General features: G+C 41.6%; 1 protein-coding gene across 9 annotated transcripts; it reads left to right on the top strand.

Moving 5' to 3' along the window:
• LOC136709757 (von Willebrand factor A domain-containing protein 5A-like) lies at positions 1–23,719 on the top strand. Of its 9 annotated transcripts, none has more exons than XM_066685235.1 (22): positions 7–155; positions 2,363–2,399; positions 3,609–3,690; positions 8,696–8,898; positions 9,076–9,304; positions 9,464–9,627; positions 9,792–9,906; positions 11,565–11,713; positions 12,252–12,340; positions 12,427–12,571; positions 14,391–14,470; positions 14,596–14,710; positions 14,980–15,138; positions 16,767–16,870; positions 17,011–17,225; positions 17,896–17,944; positions 19,413–19,456; positions 20,453–20,485; positions 21,955–21,996; positions 22,226–22,467; positions 22,748–22,871; positions 23,220–23,717. In XM_066685235.1, the coding sequence occupies exons 3-22, from the start codon at positions 3,651–3,653 to the stop codon at positions 23,369–23,371; spliced, it is 2,493 nt and encodes an 830-aa protein (XP_066541332.1). In that variant the 5' UTR covers positions 7–155; positions 2,363–2,399; positions 3,609–3,650; the 3' UTR covers positions 23,372–23,717. The 9 variants fall into 9 exon arrangements, with proteins under 9 accessions (XP_066541336.1, XP_066541339.1, XP_066541331.1 ...); XM_066685237.1 differs by lacking the exon at positions 2,363–2,399 and adding an exon at positions 387–636; XM_066685234.1 differs by lacking the exon at positions 2,363–2,399 and having other exon boundaries at positions 4–155.
• Positions 23,720–23,778: the final 59 nt, after the last annotated feature.

Here is a 23,778-nt window from a genome sequence, read left to right as displayed (position 1 = left end):
GTCCTTAGTGGATAGATGTGAGTTTTGGTTTCCTTTGCTCTTGTGATTAGCTCCTAGAGAACGGTGGGAAAGAAAACGGGAACGCGCACGGGAAAAGAAAAAAAAAGAAAAAAAGAGACCCGAGGAAAGAACAGACGACAGAAGCACGGCTGTAGGTCAGTGGTTTTATTTCAAGGTTTTTGGAGTAAAATGGTCTTAATATTTGCAGAAAGTGTCTGTTGAACAACTTGTAAGTCTCGTAGTAACAGCATTGCAGTGTACTTTTGAGTAAATACCCTAGCTTTCAGTGTGAGACTTAGTGAGCTCGGAGTGAATGAACAGAGTTTGTTGCTTGAGAGACTGTTTGGCTGTAGAAGTCAGACGAGTTAAAGCACTTTTATATTTAGAGAGACTACTGCGTGGCGACGGAGAACGTTTGCTAACGAGAGAGACTACTACGGTGCCGACAGGGAAAGGGTTTAGTCGGCGGGACTGTACCTGAGAGCTTGATTGGGTTTGGCGAAAGAACGCAACGCCACCCGTGAGTGTCGGAGAGAGAGAGAGAGAGAGAGAGAGAGAGCGAGAGAGAGTGAGAGAGAGAGAGAGCTTGAGAGCAAGAAGGACCAAGAAACGAGTGAGATACCCTGTGGATTTGAGGTACCGTAGCGCTACTCTTTTTTGTTTCTTTTCTTTTGCTCTACGGAGTGAAGCAGTCTGTGTGGTTGCTGTTTTCTGGCCACACCTTTCTCAAGCATCGAAACAGGCATACAACGAGGGTAAAGATTAAAGTAACTCTAGATACCGCCTGAACATGCCCAACAAAGACACTTGAACCAAGCAGAGATATTATCATCAAACAAATTTCTCTCTCAAAACAAAAAAAGTCAATCTGGCTTGGGGAATTACAGATGCTAATTAAGCATCATAAAAACAATCAATGATAATAAAAGAACCCAATCTATGCCGTCAATAAACCCAATATTCTTAAGGTATAAAGATAGGTTTCGGCTGTATCATTCGCTGATGATCACATGAAATTTGGTGTATTGAAAACTTCTGAGAGGTATACAGATAACTTTAAAATAAGCCTTTAAGAAAATGATTGAATATTGGAGTTTTCAAGTAAACCTTAAAATTATTACATCAATAAATATTTGTTTAATTAAACAGTAGTACATACTTTTTAAGTTTGATCATTTTTGAAAGTGTTATTGTTGTTATTGACTTGCTGTGTTTATTAATTGGGGACACCATACTGATTATAGCACAAAACCCTTGAATCCCGCCACCAGGTACATCCTAGTGACGGCAGAATATAATTATAGAACCCAGGGCCCCATCCATATTATTTGCAATAACTTTAAATAATACATTTAAAGGGATGGGGCGTTACACAAATCTGGACTCATAAACACACTATACACCAACAGCCTACAGCTGGCTCCTCCTACAACCACTCCAGCTTCAGTTAGGGGCTTCTATATTTGCCTGTTTCACAAAACAAGGAAAGACAGACATGTCCGGACATGTAAGGCTCAGTCAGTTTAGAGTTTGTGTTTTGTAGAGTGTAAGTCTCCAGTTTACAGTCTGCAACAATGAAAAATTAAAACCAATCCTTTCATGGATAAGGAACCTAACAAGGTAAACAAGAGGAAAGAAACAAATTGGTTGATTATTAATTGTTTTTAGGGGATCTTATGGCTGACTTAAGACACGGTTCAAAACCGACCCATTAACATAAGAGATGTTAACAGAAAGCTAACACAGGAGGAAGGTTAAAGAAGTCTGGGTTAAAATATTATTGTCAGACACAGACATTATGTTCAGCAGTTGATGGAGCATCTGATACTTTCAGTGTGATAAACTGGCCTCACTGTCACGATTCTATCATTTTGTACTGACTCTGGCACTCCTTTAAAGTGAAAGACTGCCTCCACACATCATGCCAAAATAAGCAGAGTTGTGATTGGACCTTTTGTGGGTCAATCAAATTTCTTTTCCAGCAGTAGTAGGCAGTTATTGGCCACATTAGGTGGTGATAGGTACCAGACTCTCTGTACAGACCTCATCCACAGGATGCCACCCAAAGGACACTGTTGACAGAATGCTACCCACAGGACACAGTTGGCTGAATGTATTTATAAATACCATCAATATGTGGAGGTCTGTTGAATAAGCAGATGTTCACTGCTGGCCATACAATGTATTATATTGTTAATGCAGGAAAGATATTAAGTTCAAGAATTTAATTTTGATTATTCAAACCATATATAGATTCTATGTTACAGAATCTGTTGTGTAGCGCTCTGTAAACTCTAGCTCTACGAGCACTGCCCCCTTGGCTAAAAAACCACCCCCACCCCTTATTTCTTTAAACCATAAGCCAGGAACATCTCACCACATGCTGTTCCATCACACAGGTAGGTAGGAGCCCTTTCATTATTTATCTTATTATAATCAATGCATGCTGTATAATACAAAAAAAAATAAATCACTTGATGTTAGAACTGTGACATGCTTCCTTATTATTATTTTTGTAAAGTGATATATTCTGCTATTGTTACTATACTAATTACATTATATTAATTATTATATAATTCTGTTTTATATTAAAACAGCCATTTATTAAAACAGTGTTTTTTTTTCTTCGATAATCAAGCCCTTATAATATTGCAGTGAATAAGTGTTGTTGCATATGTATAATATGATTAACTTTCAAGACGCTTCTTTTGTATTTATGCAGTGATTATTCATTATATAGTGTCAATAAGCTGCAACTCACCTGAGATTTGCTTTGAATTCCCCAACAGAACCAGAAATTTTCTCACACACTGGAGAGTTAACGTTTATAATTGTTTTAGTACAGAACCTTTGGTAAACCTCGGATCTCGGAATTTTTCCTCCTTAAGTCTTGGAACTGTTCTGAGTAGCCAGAAGTGATTGTTGTAGCAGACTAGACACTGTAAAAAAATGTTAACCTGCTGTGTAAGTGCCATTTTCCCAGAGCAAATATTTATATGTTCCCTGACTTGTGCCCAATGATTGTGTGTAGGCACCTGACATGGATGAATCATATCCTATAAACTGAATCAATATATGAAATATTCTTATAATGCTACGTTTTAAATCCCAGCAAATGGCATTTGTTTGAGAATAAATTAAAATGTTCTGCTTTGTCACCAAGCCCACAATTAAGTGACTTATCTATAAGGACCTTTTATACTTTCAGGAAAAAGGTACAGTTCAGGTACATTACTGTCACTAAAGGTAAAAGCAGTAGCTTTAAATGTACAACAGTGATTTTAAAGTCAAGTTGTGGGTTCATTATATTCTCTTCTCCATGAGTTTTCATTATAGAACTATGTTTAAAATGAAAGAATATAATATAGGTCCTGGAAATTAAATGGAGCGTATGAAATCAACGCAACTTTAAAATCTACAATTACAATAAAATAAGGTACAGTTATGTTCTCTAATACCCCTTATAGGTACAGAATATGTGCCCTTGAGGATACCACCACAGAGACTGCAAAAGGGAACGCCTCAGTAACAGTTTTTCTGACAATGGACACAAATAATTTTATTACTTCATGTCAAGCCATTCATGTCCATCCACACCTTTCTTGCAGATACACACAACCAGCTTTCTTACTCAACAGGCTAAAATAAACATGGACAGCTGCGGCCTGATAACAGAGGGATGTACTCAAGGTATCAGCTTTTTGATTTTTTTTTCTTTGATGGTCATTATTTTAAAACATATCTTGTAAAAATATACTTGAAAATATGCAGGATTTTGACAAATATCTAAGTTCATCATATGGATTTATCTTCTTGAACACGCCTTTCTCCAAGTGTCTGTATTTCGGTATGAGCCAGCTGTTCTTTAGCCGATCTATACCAGCAACATTTGAGTAAGTTTTGCCTCCCAAGCAAAACTGGGTCAGAGGAGGTTAGATTTATTTTCCACTAATGAGTGATGGCTGAAAAATTATAGAGGGTAAGATGAACTACTAGAAAAGTAAAAGCTCAGCTGTATGTTAAATTGTCTCATGAGTTCAGTCAGAGTCAAGTTTGTAAAGAAGTGAAGTTATGCTAATAACATAATTTTGGGAGTAGGAACACGCCCAAACTCCTCCTCTCAGCCCTATATATACCCTGCAAATTCACGTCATTTCCGCATCACACAAACTCGCCTCATTTAGTTCAGGAGACGGATCTCGACTCGACTGCTTCACGACGTCAGCTTGCACCTCCGCACTGGGTCATTCCTGCTGATCCCCATATTCGGAGCCATGTTCTGCCTTTATCAAGCCCACTGAGCCTCCTGTTTTTAACTCGCTCCGGCTAAACAGCTATGGGACTGCCCGGTATCTGAAGTTACGTACGGCTGTTGTCACGCCTATAACCGCTTCAACTGTTCTATGCCCTGCTGTCTTACCTGCTCCGGATCGGTGCTCTGTTCTCCTGCTTCTCCTCCCGCTGCATTCGGCCTCCCGAGTGATCCCCACATCTCCCTCCGACGCTGGTGCAAGGCTTCGAGCCTCCCCTTATCTTCATCTCCGGTTATGCTGCTACGGACGGGACTGCCTCGTGTTTTGGGGAAATCTACCGTCGTCACGGCTCCACAGCTACGAGCTCTACAACGTCCTCCTCTCCGGCAGAACAGCCTCGGCGTTCCAGCAACGTGCTCCGAAACAATGGCGTCTCTCACTCAGCTAAAGAGAGAAACCTGTCTGCCGGTGTAAGGATCCCCTGCGCAGCAATGCGATGACTTCACAACCTTCTATCTCCGACTCGACGCCCCCTGCTGGAGTATCCTTCGTCTTCCTGTTACCCTTTCTGGTTGTGTCTAAGCTGGAGACATTAGCCTCAATGTCTTATAGTCTTTGCTGTCTCACAGGTCGGTACCTTAGAGGGCTGTTTTGATAATAATATAATTATCTGAGCTGAATTGGATAATGGCTTAGAATCTGCAATATTAAATAGTTATTTAAATTACTCCAATGCAGTAATTTAACTACACTGCTTGCCAAGCTGGTCCTATCTGAAATGTTGGGAAAAAAAAAGCAGGCAGCATGTTTAAGCCTCCATTCCAAATCGGCTCCTCTTTCCATTTGAACACTACCTTGATTGACAGCATTGCACCCATTTAGACACAGCCCTCCGAGATCGTTTCGTTCTCTCTTATCCTCTCTACACATCATCCCACCCCTCCCTTTATCATCCCACCCCTCCCACTTTTTCTTCCTCTACATCTGTCTCTACGCATCATCCCACCCCTCCCTTTATCATCCCACCCGTCCCCTTTTTCTTCCTCTACATCTGTCTCTACGCATCATCCCACCCCTCCCCTTTTTCTTTCTCTACATCTGTCTCTACGCATCATCCCACCCCTCCTCTTTTCATCCCTCCCCTCCCTTCATCATCCCACCTCTTCCCCCGTTGCAGCCGCAGCTGCATGCCTCAGACCTTCTAGCTCGCACCCCCCTATAGGTGCTGTGGCGGGCTTGTCTCCTGTCCAGCGCTCTGACCACTCGACGTGGTCTACTCTTCGTAGGTCTACTCTACGCATCATCCCACCCCTCCCTTCATCTTCCCACTTCTTCCCCCATTGCAGCCGCAGCTGTATGCCTCAGACCTCCTAGCCCACACCCCTCTATAGGTGCTGCGGCGGGCCTGTCTCCTGTCCAGCGCTCTGGGCACTCGATGCGTTCTTCTCACTGCATGGCTTCCTCATTGCTGATTCATTTTCTTTCCACCCTCTTCCCCTGCTGCTGCTCTATGCCTCATAATTTCCAGCTCGCACCCCCTCTACAGGTTGCTGTTGTGGGCCTACCTCCTGCCTGGCATTCTGGGCATTCTATGCAGTTTCCTTGCTGCACAGCTTCCTCACCCTAGATTCGCTCCCATCTGATCGTCTCATTCTCCCAGCCTCTACATCAGCAGCTTGCATACTTCATGGACGCTCATCCCAACCTCTTCAATTTGCGGCCACGCCATACCCTGCCTCTAACATTACAATTCTCATTTTTCTATTTAGGTGCTGCTGCAGACTCTTATCCTGACTCCTCTGCTGATGTGCTTCTCCCACCCTCCGGCTTCCAGTTTATACTCTCTTTTCAGATGCTGCTGTGGACTATCGTACCGGACCCTCCTCTGTGTTGCCTTGCTGCTCACACTCTACAGCTTCTAGCTCCTGCTCTGTTTTCAGGTGCTTCGGTGGACCTTCATCCCCCACTTCTTGCTGCTGCACTACTCCGAGTCTCTGATTTTCCAGCTCATCATCTTCCCGGGTGCCGTTATAGGCCATGTCCTAATCCTCTGCTTTGCGGCTGTCCCGCACCCCGCCTCTTCCTTTACAGCACACCCTCTCTCCTGATGTGGACCTTCATCCTAATCCCCTTCCCCTCGTGGTTTCGCTGCATTCTGCCTCTTCCTTTACAGCCCTCCTCTCTCATGCCACAGACCTTCGTCCCAACCCCATAGCTTTGCGGCTGCACCGCCCACCTCCAACTTCTCAGCTTGCACACTCTCCTCAAAAACTGCTGTGGACGCTCATCCCTATGCCTTCCCCTCACAAACAAACGGCGCCCTGCATTCACTGTACGGCTTGCACTCTCTCCTGCTGGATTTTACCTTCTGCTTCTGCTTGCAGCTAAGCTTCTCCTAGCGACTGCACCTCGCACTGCCTCTTATGGTACTGTTCGTACTAATTCTTCCAGCAGCTGCGGGCTTTCAACCTGACCTCTACTCTTCGCGATCATGCCGCTCCGAGCCCCTAAGTTCCAGCTTATGCTCTCTTCTCAGGCGTGGCCTTGGTCCAGCCCCCCTACGCAGCACTCAGGCCCTTGACGCCACCTCAAATTCAATTCACCCTCTCACATGCAGCCTTGTCGCTCTCAGCTTCTAACTTTCCAGCTGGTGCCACCGAGGACCTTATTCTTTCATCTCTTGCTAGCAACAGCACCTCACCCTGCCTCCTATGGTACGGTTCGCACTGATTCCTCTAGGCGCTGTGGACCTTCAACCTGTCCTCCTGTCTTCACAACCACGCTGCTATCTAGCCCCTACGTTCCAGCTTATGCTCTCTCCCTAGGTTACCTTGGACCAGCACTCAGGCACTTGACGCCACCTCTGGCACATGTTTTTTCAACACCCTCTAGGCATCTTCATTATCTTGTAGTCAACTTTCTACATTGCCACCTTGCTTGAGCTCCTCAGCACCTTTTGGATTTTTCTCTTTCAGAGTTTTCTCCCGTGTGACAAAATGCCTTCTCTCTATCTCGCCTTTCCTGCGGTGCTGACCTTTTTGGGCTTCTTAACTGGCCTCATCTGTCATCCCTCTAGATCACCATTCCGTTCTCGATTCCCTCTATGCCATTGGAAAGGCACCACCAGGGCACACCTGCCAACGAAGAATATCTCGCTTTATTAACACTGCCCCTCTGTAGTACTTGACTTCAAGGCTGCAACTAATCCACTTTCCACCTATTGTTGCCAGCCTCAGACCCCTCACTATTACCCAATCACCATCAATTACACTGAAGTAGAAATTGGACTTAGCAAAACTCTGTCCAGTGCATGGTGGCCCCAGATAAATGTCACTATTATTGTTACACCGTAGCTTAATGACATTTAGCTGGTGATACGTTAAAATTCTATGATTAGTTGATCAATTTGATTTCTGCCAATGCGATGATCTTGTCCATCTTAAGACCAACTCTGACTCTATATCACTTTTCACAATCATCACCCCTTTACCACTGCGGCATCTGAATACTCAAATTACCAGTCACACTAGAATTTCGGTTATCATAATCAATAAAGGACATTCAACTTACTCATGCTATTTCTCTACCGTCTCACATGACACTCAGTCATACACCAGTTTATTAAAGGTAGTTCATTCAAAGACTCACTAACCCCTTCATTCACCTAAACACAATCAGGACACCAATCAAACCCTTGACGAGAGTACCTGAACCTATCCATTCTGTAGCACTTAATGACCAGCATTCCTGTAAATTTTTGGGTGTCCGGCTTCATACGCATTCATAAGCCGCCCTGAACTCTTCCCCAAAAGACTTCTGAGTTCACCTCCCCGTTTCAGCCTCTACGGGCGTGGTCCGTACTAGCAAAGTGAAGTTATGCTAATAACATAATTTTGGGAGTAGGACCACGCCCGAACTCCTCCTCTCAGCCCTATATATACCCTGCAAATTCACGTCATTTCAACGTCAGACAAACTCACCTCATTTAGTTCAGGAGACGGATCTTGACTCGACTGCTTCACGACGTCAGCTCGCACCTCCGCGCTGGGTCATTCCTGCTGATCCCCATATTCGGAGCCGTGTTCGGCCTTTATCAAGCCCACTGAGCCTCCTGTTTTAAACTCGCTCCCGCCTCCACCCCGTCTCCACCCTTTTCTCATATTCATTTATCCAACGGGGGGGTCCGGCTTCATACGCATTCATAAGCCGCCCTGAACTCTTCCCCAAAAGACTTCTGAGTTCGCCTCCCCTTTTCAGCCTCTACAGGTGTGGTCCGTACTAGCAAAAAACTCCTGTATAGTAGATCACTGTGACTTGACCTCTAGACGTCCATTCCTCATGTAAGTGGTAGTGGTTGAAAGGAAGGTTATGGTCTGATACTTTCCAGCTGTGTGAAATATGTTTTGAAAATGGAAGTGTTCAATGTTTCCCTCTAACCCAAGTTCCTCTAAAGAGTGTGGACGTGGAGGTGCAGGTGAAGGGCTTTGTTGCCACAGTCACATCCACCCTGCAGTACGTAAATGAGGAGGAGTCTCCAGTGGAAGCCACATTCGTGTTCCCGTTACCTGCAGAAGCAGCTGTCTGTCACTTCAGTGCCAATGTCAGCGGACAGGAGGTGGTGGCCGAGGTTCACTCCAAGCAGGAGGTAAATCTGACAGTCCAGATATTTACAGGATACAATAAAAGTTAGTACACATTGGCTGTAGTGAAATTACAACATCATAGACATCATCAGACACCAGTATGATTCTGATACCCTCATGCATCCCTAATATTTCTTTGTATAGTACAATCGTAATGCATTGTTCCCGCTCTTGTTCAGGCTCAGGAGAAGTATGAGGATGCGTTAAGTTCAGGGCAGCTGGCATTTCTATTGGAGGAAAGTGATGAAAGTCCAGATATTTTCCGTCTTGCTGTGGGCAGCCTTCCTTCAAAGGAGAGCGCCACTGTGACCCTCATCTACGTCATTGAGCTGACCGTGGAGGCGGATCATGGCTTGCGCTTCTGTCTGCCAGCTGTACTCAACCCTCGATACACACCCAGTGACATGGGCAAGCCATAAACATTTATTACTAACACACATTTTTGATCTACAACAGAGTTTATGATCTGTTTATAATTTCCTCTCTGACCTTTTCCAGTCCTGTTCTAGTCCTCTTTGAGTTATGATATTTAATGTGTTTTATTTGGGTCTGTATCTTTTTTTCCAGATCTGAGTCCTGTGACTGAGGTCACAGTTGTTACTGCAAGTTTAGTGCCATATACGTTGTCACTTCGTGTCCACATCATCTCCCCCCTCTCTGTTTCTAAAGTGGAGTCCAACTGCTCCCTGGAGCAGCTGATTTACCTCACCACAGATCACACTGAGGCAGAGGTGTGTGGTCGTTTGCTGTATGTATATTAATGGGGGTAGGATGAGGAAAATAAAACATATGAGGATGGCCTCTGGTAGTCTTAGGCTGCACTTATCCTGCTTAATCCAGTGTTTTCCTATTCTAACACCCTTGATTAACAAGCCCAATGACTGTTTGAATACAGGTGAGCCTCTCTCCAGGCCACAAGTTTGACAGAGATGTGGAGATACTGCTTTATTACCAGAACACCCATCAGCCCACTGCCATTGTGGAGGCAGGACTTAACAACACCAAATGTGGTAAGAGTTTAGCGTAACCATGACAATTAAGCGTCCCACATTTCCAGCATGCAAAATATCTAGGAGTTCTTCACCAAAATCCAAAACAAATTCTACAAATTATTTTTTCAAGGTTATGGACCATGAGGTGGGGGCCCTGTTTGTGGCATAACAAGCAGTGTAAAATAGTAAGAAAGAGAGGAAGTGAGCACAAAGTGGGCAAACGAACAAGTAAAATGAGTATGTGGAGATTGTGATTGTTTAAAAGAGCCAGGATTGGAGGGCTACCCAGTTTAAGCAGGGACTGAGCTATCAATAAAGTTTATGATGAAAAAGGTGTGAAAAAAGGACGTTGAACATTTTTTTCTAACTGAGAACACAACTAAAATAAAACAGCTTTTTTTGTGTCTTAGACAGCTCCATAGGGCTTGACGATATGGCCAAAATTAATATCACAATTTATTTCTTAATATTGGTTGATAAGATTTCATTCTAATATCGATATTAACAATATAAGTGTCCCAGAAAAAACTGCCAAAACAAAAAAGAAACATGACATCACCGTCAAACATAAACCTCTTTGCTTTGTTAAAATTTGTATTTTTAAATTATTTATCTTTAAAATTGAGTGCAATGAACTTAAGGCAGGCCGTGTAAAGAAAGTCAATCAGTGTAACGTCCTGTGTTTATTTTTCTAGCCATGTGCTCATTTTACACATGGCTCTGTTTATTTGTCCTTGTCTCCGCCCATGTCCCGCCTTTGTTCCGCCTCCTTGTCCTTTACCCTCGTTATCCGTTTCAGGTGTTTCTCGTTTGTTGATGTATTTAAGTCCCCTTTGTGTCACTTCCTGGTATCAGTCATTGTATTGTATCGTTTGTTTCCCTGTCAGGTTGTTTTGTATCGTTCTCCCTTTCGTCTTACTCCCTAAGTCATGTTGTATTGTAGGTATTGTTTTGCTAAGTTCTAGTCTTGTTCTTGTTTGGTTTTGCTATGTTCCTAGTTATGTCGTGTTGTTTCTTTGTTTTGTTAGATTAAAGTATATGTGTTTTAGCGTTTGCGTCCACCTCCGTCAGTCCGCCAACCGTGAATTCGTAACAATCAGCAACAAATGTTGTAAATGAATAATGAAATATTGAAAATGTATTTAAAACCATATCATTGCTATTGAAACATTTTGTATTGCGATATATTTTGATAGTGAATTACTGTCAAGCTCTACTGATATATCTTTTCTAATTTATTTTAGCTTCCTTTTGTGCTCCCTTTTCTCATTTTATATATTTTTTGGTCTCTTTTGTACCAGTTACCGGTTGCTCCACTACAAATGTTATCTCAGTGCGTCTCCAGTGTTTATATTGACATCACTCCATAGTTTAGACAATATTTAGGGAGCTCATCCGGTGCATCATTTGTGCAGGAAGAGAAGCAGCATTGAGACTCTCTTAGAAATAAAAGGCACTACTCCATAGCGGGATATCACCCTCACAAAAATGTACAATTGGAAAGTCAATCCAACTACCAACAGGTGTGTGTGAGGAAATTCATGCAGACATGATTAGATCACAACAGCGACCTTAGGAGAGTATTAAACCTAGTACTTTGAGATCTCACGAAGTACCTGCAGCACCACTGTGCCCCCATATGGTCATTAAAGAGAACTCTTTTTTTATTATTGCAGGTTCTCTGATGAGTGACCCTGTCATCATGCTCAGTCTTTACCCAGAATTCCCTCCAGAGGTGGCATCTTCTTTTGGAAAACGTGGAGAGTTTATTTTTCTAATGGATCAGTCTGGCAGCATGCAAGGGTCCTCAATCATAAGTGCCCGGGTAACATATTCATAATTGAATTGGTTGGAAATTATCAGTAATTCAGAGTAGTGTGATATGTATAGCAAGTACCTACAGCATAGGTGTAGATGCATGAGTAGGAATAATGATAGAAATCTTCCCTCTTAGGTGCATTTAAAGGAACACTAGGTAAGATTTTTGTTTCTACTGGGCCTCCCCAATGTGATTTATTTTCACATAGTGCTGTTTTTTCAGTGCAGAGCCTGGATTAACAAGGACAGAGGCTCTGTTCTCCTTATTACAGCTCAGTGGGTCATCAGTTATTTTGAAGCTGTGATTTTACTGTAAAAATATTATATAGTGTTCCTTTAATGTTCTCCTCCAAGCTTGTTGAGCTGTCCTTGGCAGTTAAAAAAGCAGTGGCTGATTTTACATCTCAGAGAAGGCTTGTGTTCTTCTCCTCACCTTGGCAGCATGTGGTGGGAGTTGGCGAGACCTAGCTAGTTTGTGGGTAATGTATGATAGGTTGATGTTATTGATGTGCTTGTTGATGCTTCATATTTGACAAATTTTACAGGAAACCCTTCTCCTGCTGCTGAAGAGTCTGCCCCTCGGCTGCTACTTTAACATTTATGGCTTTGGCTCGGATTTTCAGTCCTTTTTCCCGTGGGTACCATGTGGTCTTTATTATTTGTAAAATAACCTCGGTTTGAGAGAACCTTAGTGGTTCATGAAATTATTTTTGATTCCAGTAAGAGTGTGGAATACACTCAGAAGACGATGGAGGAGGCGATGAAGAAGGTGGCGGCTATAAATGCGGACATGGGAGGTACAGAGCTCCTGAAACCACTGAAGCATATCTACAGTGAAGTTTACCTTCCAGATCACCCCCGACAGGTACCACGCCACTCACTCTATCAAGGACACACTCTATCCATTCTGGGCTACAGAAATGATCCAGCACATTTGAACTATTAAGCACTATTTAGGTTGTGGTACCTGGATGCAAGAAAACAAAGAGAAACTTTAAGAACTTTAAGTAACTTTTTTCTTTTATTTAAGAAAATAAAAGTTACTGGATGTACTTCAAACTGTCTGTTAGCTGTTCAAAAATTGGGTAAAAATGCTTTAAACAACTTTTAGAAGACATTCCGCAGCTCCATGCCCAGTGCGAATGAGCTATTCACCCCTTTAAACCACATTTGACATTAAGCGTAGTGATTTTAGCACATGTGCAACTGCTGGAGAGTGTCCCATTCATTTTAAGATGTTCTAGAGAGATACAGGCTTTGTGTGCACAGCTAAACATCTCAGTCCACAGTGTGTGCACATTAGAATATTAATAGTTATATAATAGTGTTTTTAAAAATGATTCCGGGTAGGCTCCGGACCCACCGGGACCCTGTACTGGATAACAGCTGTTACAGATAATGAATGAATAAATAGTGTACGTTCTTCTACAACAGGGGTTTTTCCAAAAAATTAATTATGACCCACATTTTGTCTTTTGATTTATAGGCAGCACTAACTCTGAACATGTTATATGTTGTAAAACTAATGTCTATGTTATAAAACTAAATATAATTGATGTTGGCCTATTTATTTTCAACACCACTATTAGTATTCACAATTAGGGTGAGTCCCATTTCTGTGTTTTGCCTAGGGATGGAAGTCTCTTGTCAGGAAATAAGCCCACAACAAATGTCAGTTTTTTCTGCTTTATAAACTATAAAATATAGTCACAAAAATATTATCACAATAAGTTTTTCTTTATTGATCTGTCTCGATTTTTATCAATAATAATGTAGATGGAATACACCAAATTTTTAACATTATACAATATTTTAGGTAACATATATACAGCAGTGCTCTCGCAAACAAGAAAACATTTTCTGGGAGGTACATACACTTTTAGTGAAGAAAACCCACCTTGTGCGAGGACAAGACAGTACCAAACTCACTGCTCGTGTTCTCTGTGTGCGTGAGGGAAAGTTCATCGCTTGTGTTCTGACAGGGGGTGGCCATACCAGACAAAATACACCCCAAAACACAGAGTGAACAGGAGGCTATAACATATTTAATATATATATTTAATACATACACACATGCACTTGAATTAATCCCATTATAGTTTCAATGCATTATGACCCTTTTCATCACAACAAGCAGAAAACATCACTGGTAGTAGGTGATATCTCGGTAGCTGGTTAATTTTCCAGTTCCACCTTAAATGGTGAATTAATGCATTCTAGTGCCAGATGCTATTGCAGCGTGTAAGGTAGAACCAGAAGACTTAAAAAATGCTGCAGAATAAGAAGCTGGATTTAGTTTTATATCACAGAAGTGTTAGATGTGGGTGACTACACAGTCTGGTTTGCAGAATAATGTAAAGCTTAAACGTGGGGGCGTTCATGTACATGTTCCTCTTGTGTTTATATGCTTGTTAAAATTCAAGAATTTCATTATTATATTTCTCTGCAACCCGTTTTTTGGCGTATGACCCTTGAATAGAATTGGAAAAACCCTCATAAAAATAAATGAATAAATATCATCATCAAATCATAATTACTGTCCGCTGTATTAAATTGGTATTGCACAGATCCAGCATATGGAGCATTGCTTTATTCTCCTTGATCTCCAAAAGGAGGGGAGGCTATTAATTGATGGTATGTGTGTAGAACATTAAACCTGAGGTTATTTTTTACCCTTTTACAAGGTGTTTGTTTTCACGGATGGAGATGTCGGGAATGTCAAGGACATCCTGGACCTGGTTCGAATGCACTCTAGATCCCACAGGTCAGTGTATTCTCTCACTTACACTCGCAGACATGTGTCTGGTGTTCAGTAAATCAGTTTACTGAGTCTGTAGTTTACAGAACTGACAGGATGGACTAAACCTCTGGGCATTATCTTAACATTAGGTGCTTCACCTTTGGCATTGGGCAGGGAGCCAGCACTGCACTGGTCACAGGAATGGCCAAGGAAGGCGGCGGCATCGCTCAGTTCATCAAAAGCAAGGACAGGCTACAGCTCAAAGTACGTAGAAAAGCAAGACATAAAAGAATGGAGTGACCCTCCTACTTCTCTCATAACTCTGCATTCTAAAAAAAATGAGTTAAAGCATTAGTGTTCTCCTTCCAAACTGTTGACTCCACTCAAGGGCAGTCTGAAAATGGTGTGGCTGGCAAATGCTGTCTTCGCTCTCTAGCGTGTGGGAGACTGGGGAGAATAAGCTACTGGGTGGAAGTAGCAGTAAATAAAAATTGGGAAAAAAGTGGAGTAAAATATTCCTCATTTTTCCGCAGGTGATGCAGTCTCTCAGTTTCGCTCTGGAGCCTTCTGCTGTGGACATCACTGTGAAATGGACTGTTCCAGATGATGTATCCATCACTATGTTGTCTCCAGCCCTCAAAGTCCTTTTCAAAGGTCAAAGGGCAATTCTTTACTCTCAGCTCAGTGGAAAGGTGAGAGAGCTTTTATAACTGTAGGAAAATTATATCTTTCAGTATTTTAAATATCATCCATGTGTTCCTATCAGCAGTTTTGATTCTCTTGACTAAACAATTATTTCTCACTATCTCTTTAAACTTCTGAGGCTTGTTTTTAAAACAAATGCTTAGTCAGAACTAATATAGAGGAAGGTGTTGTCCTGCTATGGCATTACTGCCTGTAGCACATAGTCATCAGCCTGATACCCTGGGCCAACATCATTTCACTCCTTAAATACCAGAAAGACTCTCGATGAAGGAGCAGTGGCAGGGACATGTCCTTAATACCCCCCCCCCCCCCCAACACACACACACACACACACACACACACTTTGCCATTTGATGAGCTTTTCTCAACACTCTAGCCTTCTCCTCAATCGGGGCCAAAAGCTGCTCTTCTCAGTGTCATTCACAGTTCAGTTATCTTAGAGTAACACCTGCTGCCATCCAGATGACGTCTTTTTCAGAAAAGTCCTTGCATACCGCCAATAAACTACTATTACAATAGCATAGCTCTGAAGTAAGACCCGGGTATTAAACTGACCTCCCAACAGTTGGCACATTATGAAAATTAAAATATGACAAAAGAGTCTCCAAATTGTTTAGCAGCTGAATATCAAGCAAGAATGGGAAAACATTTCACTTTCACAACTACACACACAGCACAGCAGGTAGTGTCGCAGTCACACAGCTCTAGGGACCTGGAGGTTGTGGGTTCGATTCCCGCTCTGGGCGACTGTCTGTGAGGAGTTGGTGTGTTCTCCCCGTGTCCGCATGGGTTCCCTCCGGTTTCTTCCCACAGTCCAAAAACACATGTTGGTAGGTGGATTGGCGACTCAAAAGTATGTGTGTGTCTGTGTTGCCCTGTGAAGGACTGGCGCCCCCTCCAGGATGTATTCCTGCCTTGCGCCCAATGATTCCAGGTAGGCTCTGGACCCACCGCGACCCTGAATTGGATAAGCGGTTACAGAAAATGAATGAATGAATGTTCCCAAATGCTTACAGAGTGTGGCTAAGAAGTGCTGGTGCAATGCACTGCAGTGATGTACAGTAAATATGTCCCTCGTATTCAAAATGGGTATTCAACTAACAACAAAACTGCTTCGCTTCAACATGTGATATGCTGGATTTGCACTAGGTTCAATCAAATATAGAGTTTAAATGATTTGCACCTTGTTGTATTCTATTTTGATTTACATTTTGAAAAGCACCCCTTTTTATAATATGGAATTATGCAGTGACAAAAATGATCAAGACATAGCAAATATCTTGTTTTAACACAGTTCTGTATGTTTTTTGACACTTTTAATTTAGTTGAGAAATGTAGCCAATTTTTCCATGTCTACGTGTCTCTAAACACTTGGGTGTACTCTAAATCAGTGTTTCCCAAATGTTTTCTGTAGTGCCTCACGTCTGTATATAAGAATTGTTTTCAGCCCCCCACTCAGACACATTTATATTGGAATTATTGTCCATGACATGCGCTCTGTATTTCATTGCTGCGCCCCGGCAGTAGCTTTGGGAACCACTTCTCTAAATCAGGTGTTCATCAAGGGTGCAAATGCAGATGTGATAATAATACCCATATTATCTGATTTCTTCAGATTTCTGGAGGTGTTAAAGGAGCCGTCACTGTGCAGTACACATTGGCAGAACAGCCTGTGACCAACCAGCTGAACTTCAGCCTTAAACCAGCTGAGGATAAAGGGTAACACACAAACAAAAATAAGCTGGACATGGATAGCACATGCTTTCCCTGAGATTTTTGACACCCCTCATGCTCTCTTATATAACTCTCATACTCTTGAATTGGAAATAACTCATTATCACTGTTGGTATTCTTTGTAGACTAGGAATTCATCGACTGGCTGCTCGAACCTTGATCCAGTCTCTGGAAATGAAGGAGAGAGAAACAAAAGACAAAAGCTTGAGAAAAAAGGTGGTGGATCTCAGTGTACAGTCAGGAGTGAGCAGCTCTTTCACTGCTTTCCTCGCAGTACATAAGGGCAGTGGACAGCCAGTGGCTAGACCAATGGTCAGGAGGACAGTGCCAGTGGCGGACAGTACGTATTTCTGTAATATTTTGTGTGTGAATATGTTACATCCGCAGTTTCTAACATTGGATTGGAATTCAGCACCTGAGATTGCGACTTGTTTATTAACAGGATATACATTATACAGAGAGAATGGTACTGGAAATGCATAGATATTTTTGTTAGTCAAAATTAGTCATTATCTTCAGTTAGTTTCTTTTGTGTCGTTACTCTTCCTTATCATTAAATAAATAAATCAGTATATCACAAGTTAGATTTCTGTGTAAGCCAGTTAACCTCTTATAACACATATAAAAACTTTCATTCAAAAAATTATTCAGTCAGTTTTTAAACAAAATATATTAGAAATTACCCCCAAAATTGCTCACCCAGAAGTGGAGCTGGGAGAATGGACAGTGATTGGAGAAACAAGGAGGAGGCCATAATGTTATGGCTGATTGAATTCCAAATTTGTGGAGGATTTTGTAGCGCTTCATCTGATTCTAACATTCTTCTGTTCTTTACACACAACATGACATGGATTTCGTGGTCATTGGATAGGTTTAAAATCCACACTTCAGATTATTTGGGAATTAAATACAACACAAAAATATCATAATAAAATCCTTATTAGTCTACATGATTAGTCTACATTCTATCATTCATTTATTCATTGTCTCTAAGCGCTTACCCATTTCAGGTTGGGATGAGGTTGGGTCCAGTGTCTACCCAGAATCACTGTGTGCAAGGTAAGAACACACCCTGGAAGATGCACCATTCCTTCATAGGGAGGATGCACCAGTCCTTCACGACACACACTCACACATATGAACATTTTGAGTCACCAATCCACCTACCACCGCAAAAAACTTGGTAAAATGGATGAGGAAGAGGTATTCAGCAGGTATCGTTCTTCCTAATTAGCCCAAATAAACATTAGCAACTTTAGCAAGTTCCTTGAACAATAACCGCAGCAAACAGTGTTGTATTTCACGAGATAAAGGATCAAATTAATGTTTAGTCATCAAATCAACTTGTTTGTGCTTCGTAGAGTGGATCTAGGCCACTAGGTGTCAGAATAATGGCTTCCACAACTATAAAATCATCATTCATTCCTTTTAAATAAAGTACTTGATAGCTACATGAGGGGAGATTACTTGTCATATCATTGTGTCATGCTGGAATAACTATGAGCTCCTCTAGAAAAGCCACATAAATTATGGCCAGACATGTCTCCCTAAAATTCCAACCTACACCTCCATATCACTGGTACCTTCACACATACACAAGTCACCCATGCTGTGGTCAATGTTTAACTTACATTCCATGAGAGAACTAGTTAATTGTGTAATTCTAAGTTATGGTAGACCTAAGATATGTAGCAAAGAGTAAGAACCGAGTCAAACAAATCTGCTCTTTTGCATAAAACACATTTTGACGTCATCTAACTAACTTTTCTCTGTCTCTTCAGAATGTTCATACTATCAGGCATCACCAAGTAGAGGTGGAAGATATTTGATTCCATGCATCAAGCTTAAACTGAATAATTGAACTGAATTAAAAGAGTGATCATAGAAACCATGTGTCACAGTGTATAGGAAGCTGATAATCGATTGAATTTTTATTTCTTACTTTTCACCCACCGGTAAATCCACTTTGGCTAGAAATGACCCCAGGAACTTGATGCTGGAGAGTTTATAGGTGTGTTTCCAATGGAGAGTGTGAAACATAGCAATTAATCCACTTCTGATGTTAACTGTGTGTTAACAAGGCCAGTTTTACATTTTGGCAGGGGTGGGCTCTGTCAAATGTGTATCTTGCCCACCACATTAAAATTATTCAGTCAGGTTTTAAACAAAATATATTACAAATTACCTCCAAAATTGCTCACCCAGAAGTGGAGCTGGGAGAATGGACAGTGATTGGAGAAACAAGGAGTAGGCCATAATGTTATGGTTGATTGAATTCCAAATTTGTGGAGGATGTTGTAGCGCTTCGTCTGATTCTATCATTCTTCTGTTCTTTACACACAACATGACATGGATTTCGTGGTCATTGGATAGGTTTAAAATCCACACTTCAGATTATTTGGGAATTAAATGCAACACAAAAATATCATAAACAATCATAATAAAATCCTGTCTTAATGGTTTTTAATGATTAGTCTACATTCTATCATTCATTTATTCATTGTCTCTAAGCGCTTATTCTCGGTAGGCTCTGGATCCAACGCGAACCTGAAATGGATGACTTGATGCAAGGTAAGAGCACACCCTGGAAGATGCACCATTCCTTCACAGGGAGGATGCACCAGTCCTTCACGACACACACTCACACATATGAACATTTTGAGTCACCAATCCACCTACCACCGCATGTTTTTGGACAGTGGGAGGAAACTAGAACACGCGGAGGAAAGCCACATGGGGAGAACACACCAAACTCCACACAGACAGTCACCCGGAGCAGGACTGGAACCCACAACCTCCAGGTCAGGAGACTACCTCTGCATTTAACCCAATCCGTGCAGTGAAACACACATTTACACACACTAGGGGCAGTGAGCACATGTGCACAGAGCAGTGGGAAACGCTAACCATGGCGCCCGGTGAGCAGTTGGGGGTTAGGTGCCTTGCTCAAGGGCACTTCAGTCATGACCTGCTGGTTTTGGGGATCGAACCAGCAACCTTCCAGTTACAAGCCCAGTTCCCTAACCACCAGCCCATGATATTTATGGAAATTAATCTGGCCAATGTGATACATCAACCCGGTCAGGGTCGCTGTCTATCTGTGAAGGGTGTGGCGTGTTCTCCCTGTGTCTTTGTGGGTTTCTTCTTGGTGCTCCGCTATCCTCCCCCACCCCCCCCCCCCCCCACACACACACACACACTGGTAGGTGGACTGGAAAAACTAAAGTTTCCACAAGTGTGTGTGTGTGTGTCATTATCATATCATTGTGTCGTGCTGGAATAACTATGAGCTCCTCTAGAAAAGCCACCTACATTTTGGCCAGACATGTCTCCCTAAAATTCCAACCTACATCTCCATATCACTGGTACCTTCACACATACACAAGTCACCCATGCTGTGGTCAATGTTTAACCTACATTCCATGAGAGAACTAATTAGTTGTGTGATTCTAAGTTATGGTAGACCTAAGATATGTAGCAAAGAGTAAGAACTGAGTCAAACAAATCTGCTCTTTTGCATAAAACACATTTTGACGTCATCTAACTAACTTTTCTCTGTCTCTTCAGGATGTTCATACAATCAGGCACCAACAAGTGGAGGTGGGAGATATTTGATTCCATGCATCAAGCTTAAATTGAATAATTGAACTGAATTAAAAGAGTGATCGTAGAAACCAGGTGTCACAGTGTGTAGAAAGTTGATAAAGGGAGCTGATAATCCACTGAATTTTTATTTCATACTTTTCACCCACCGGTAAATCCACTTTGGCTAGAAATGACCCCAGGAACTTGATGCTGGAGAGTTTATAGCTGTGTTTCCAATGGAGAATGTGAAACATAGCAATTAATCCACTTCTGATGTTAACTGTGTGTTAACAAGGCCAGTTTTACATTTTGGCAGGGGTGGGCTCTGTCAAATGTGTATCTTGCCCACCACATTAAAATTATTCAGTCAGTTTTTAAACAAAATAAACACGCGGAGGAAAGCCACATGGGGAGAACACACCAAACTCCTCACAGACAGTCACCCGGAGCGGGACTCGAACCCACAACCTCCAGGTCCCTGGAGCTGTGTGACTGCGACACTACCTCTGCATTTATCTCTGCATTTAACCCAATCCGTGCAGTGAAACACACATTTACACACACTAGGAGCAGTGAGCACATGTGCACAGAGCAGTGGGCAGCGCTAACCATGGCGCCTGGTGAGCAGTTGGGGGTTAGGTGTCTTGCTCAAGGGCACTTCAGTCATGACCTGCTGGTTTTGGGGATCGAACCAGCAACCTTCCAGTTACAAGCCCAGTTCCCTAACCACCAGCCCATGATATTTATGGAAATTAATCTGGCCAATGTGATACATCAACCCAGTCAGTGTTACTGTCTATCTGCGAGGGGTATGGTGTGTTCTCCTTGTGTCTTTGTGGGTTTCCTCTGGGTGCTTTGCTTTCCTCCCACAGCCAAATACACACATTGTTAGGTGGACTGGAAAAACAAAAGTTTCCACAAGTGTGTGTGTGTGTGTGCACAATGTCCTGCTATGGACTGACCCTTTCCAGAGTGTGTTCCTTGTAGAGTCCTGAACAACTGCCACCCTGATTAAGATGAATACATCTGCTACAGAATATGAATGAATTCATGAATAATATTGCCCCGTATGCTACAGTGAGATTTGATGTGTTTTTTTATTAACATGACTCAACAAAATCTGTGTTTTATTTTAGGCCAAAACTATGACAACGATGTAAAAAGATTGTTTTGTAATTGTTCCCAAATGAAAAGCTGGTTTGTTGTCAGTATCTAACTTTCTCTAACAGACTGTTTATCTTTTTCTTCACCATTCGTTATGGAATGATGTTTCTTGGGTAAGTTTAAAATCCACTCAAATATAATGGGGTCGCAATTTAACACAGCACTGAAAATATCCAATTAAAAAAGAAAAATCCTTTAAAACTGTCAGGAGTCATTCATTTTTTTTGTTTTTGCATTGAACAGTTTGAGATATTTCTCTGTCCTTACTGTCCCATGGTTCTCAGCCTCCCTCTTCTGTTTTCTTCGACTCAGGTCCTAAGGCATCTCATATAGAAGAGCACCTATCAGACATACGATTGAAGGTATAAAAATACTAACTGCATTTTAGCTTACACCACAGTCAAAGCAGTAGTTGTGTACTTGAATATAATGTTTTTTTTAACAAGTTCAAGCCTTTTAAATTAATTTCATTTCTTCATAACCCATTATGTACTCGTATTTTCTTATAGTGTATGTATACATTTGTTTTAGGATATTATTAAGATATGTAGTGAGATACCTCAATAAATCATTGCTTATTATATTTAATAGATGTACAAAATGATTACTCATGTATGGCTGTTGGGATGTCTCTGGGTTCATCAGAATGGGATATGGAAAGTTCCTTCAATGAGTTCAGCTTGCATGAGCAGAGATCAAGCTTCGACCAAAAGGACTCCTATTTGGAGCTGATCTCTCTCCAGAAAGCTGTCGGAAATTGGGAACTGGAGACCGGACTTCTTAAAGTATTTGGCCTAACAGAGGAGGAACTGACCCAGCAAAAGCCTGCTCAGGTTTGTCTGTGGCAAAGAGCTATAACATACTACAAAATGATCATATCAGGACTGTGTTATGTGATGGGCAGTATTGTAGGTGCCTTACAACAGTAATTCACAGTAGTAAAGTTGATTGTTTTATAATTTTATTCTCTTAGGACCTTCTCTTAGAGAAATTAGAACCATTGTGCTGTAGATTTATTGTTTCTAGGTTTTAGGTTCTGCACGTTTTAAAATTCTTTGTTCACTGACCTTGGCCAAGGAGTTAAAACGAGTGTGTTTTTCTGATGCTGTGCAGGTGGACAGCGCAGTGTGGGTCACTGTTGTGGCTCTGATCTGGCTCCACGGCTTCAAGAAGGCAGAGCAGGAAGAGTGGAAGTTCATTGCAATGAAGGCCACCTCCTGGATCCATTCTCAGAAAGGTACAAATTATCCCCAACTCACACACTGCTAATTATCCAATTACTCCTGCTCTATTCAGTAACAGCTCTATGCAAACGAGAGGTACATCACTGACTGTACTAATTTCCTTTAACATCCTAATATTTTGTCCATATTTTTTGTTCCAGAGTTAGAATTAATTATTATGCTATAAAACAAAATCAAGAAAATATCTTCCCAACAAAAAATGTAGTTAGAATATTGTAACATATTAAAAATAATAAACTGTATGATTTCAATACTTCAGCCTACTTTGGAAGTTGTGTCTGATAACTGTAAACTCATTACTCATCTAATGATAACTGTGTTTAATTTTGATAATATTTTAGTGGGGAATCTGTCCGAGTGTGTCCAGGCTGGAAATGTTCTGCTGAAGAGTCAGGTGAAGGAAGAGAGTCTTGGACTTGGATCTGATCTACGTTGTCCACGACACCGACCGTTCCTGGGCTCCAAACCAAAACGTTTATGCACATTATTTTAAGCTACAATACTTATATACTCCAAAACGTTTTGTGCGCTCCTTAAAATTTGTGAGGCAGTGGTTTTCATAGAAAAGCATGGTAGGTTTTGATTTGTTTTTGTTTTTATTTTTATTACTCATTGTCTGAAAATTGAGGTGGTTTTAAATTGGTCTGTGGATATGTGGTAATTTACTTGTTGCTGGATATGTGAAGTGCACCAGTAAACTCGAATGGTCAGCATGAATGGTCAGAAGTCAGCAGACTGTTCTGGTTCATTTTGGATGAATCTCAGCTGATTACAGTGTTGTGCTACTGTTGCCTTATGAACTTCACTTATTAAAATCAATGCATGTGACTGAAATTGTGTATTAGATATCAGTTCAACCTGTGTGTGTGTGTGTGTGTGTGTGTGTGTGTGTGTGTGTTC

This window comes from Hoplias malabaricus, chromosome 11 (genome assembly GCF_029633855.1).
Source record: "Hoplias malabaricus isolate fHopMal1 chromosome 11, fHopMal1.hap1, whole genome shotgun sequence".
NCBI lineage: Eukaryota > Metazoa > Chordata > Actinopteri > Characiformes > Erythrinidae > Hoplias > Hoplias malabaricus.
This window is presented reverse-complemented; position numbering and strand designations above follow the sequence as displayed.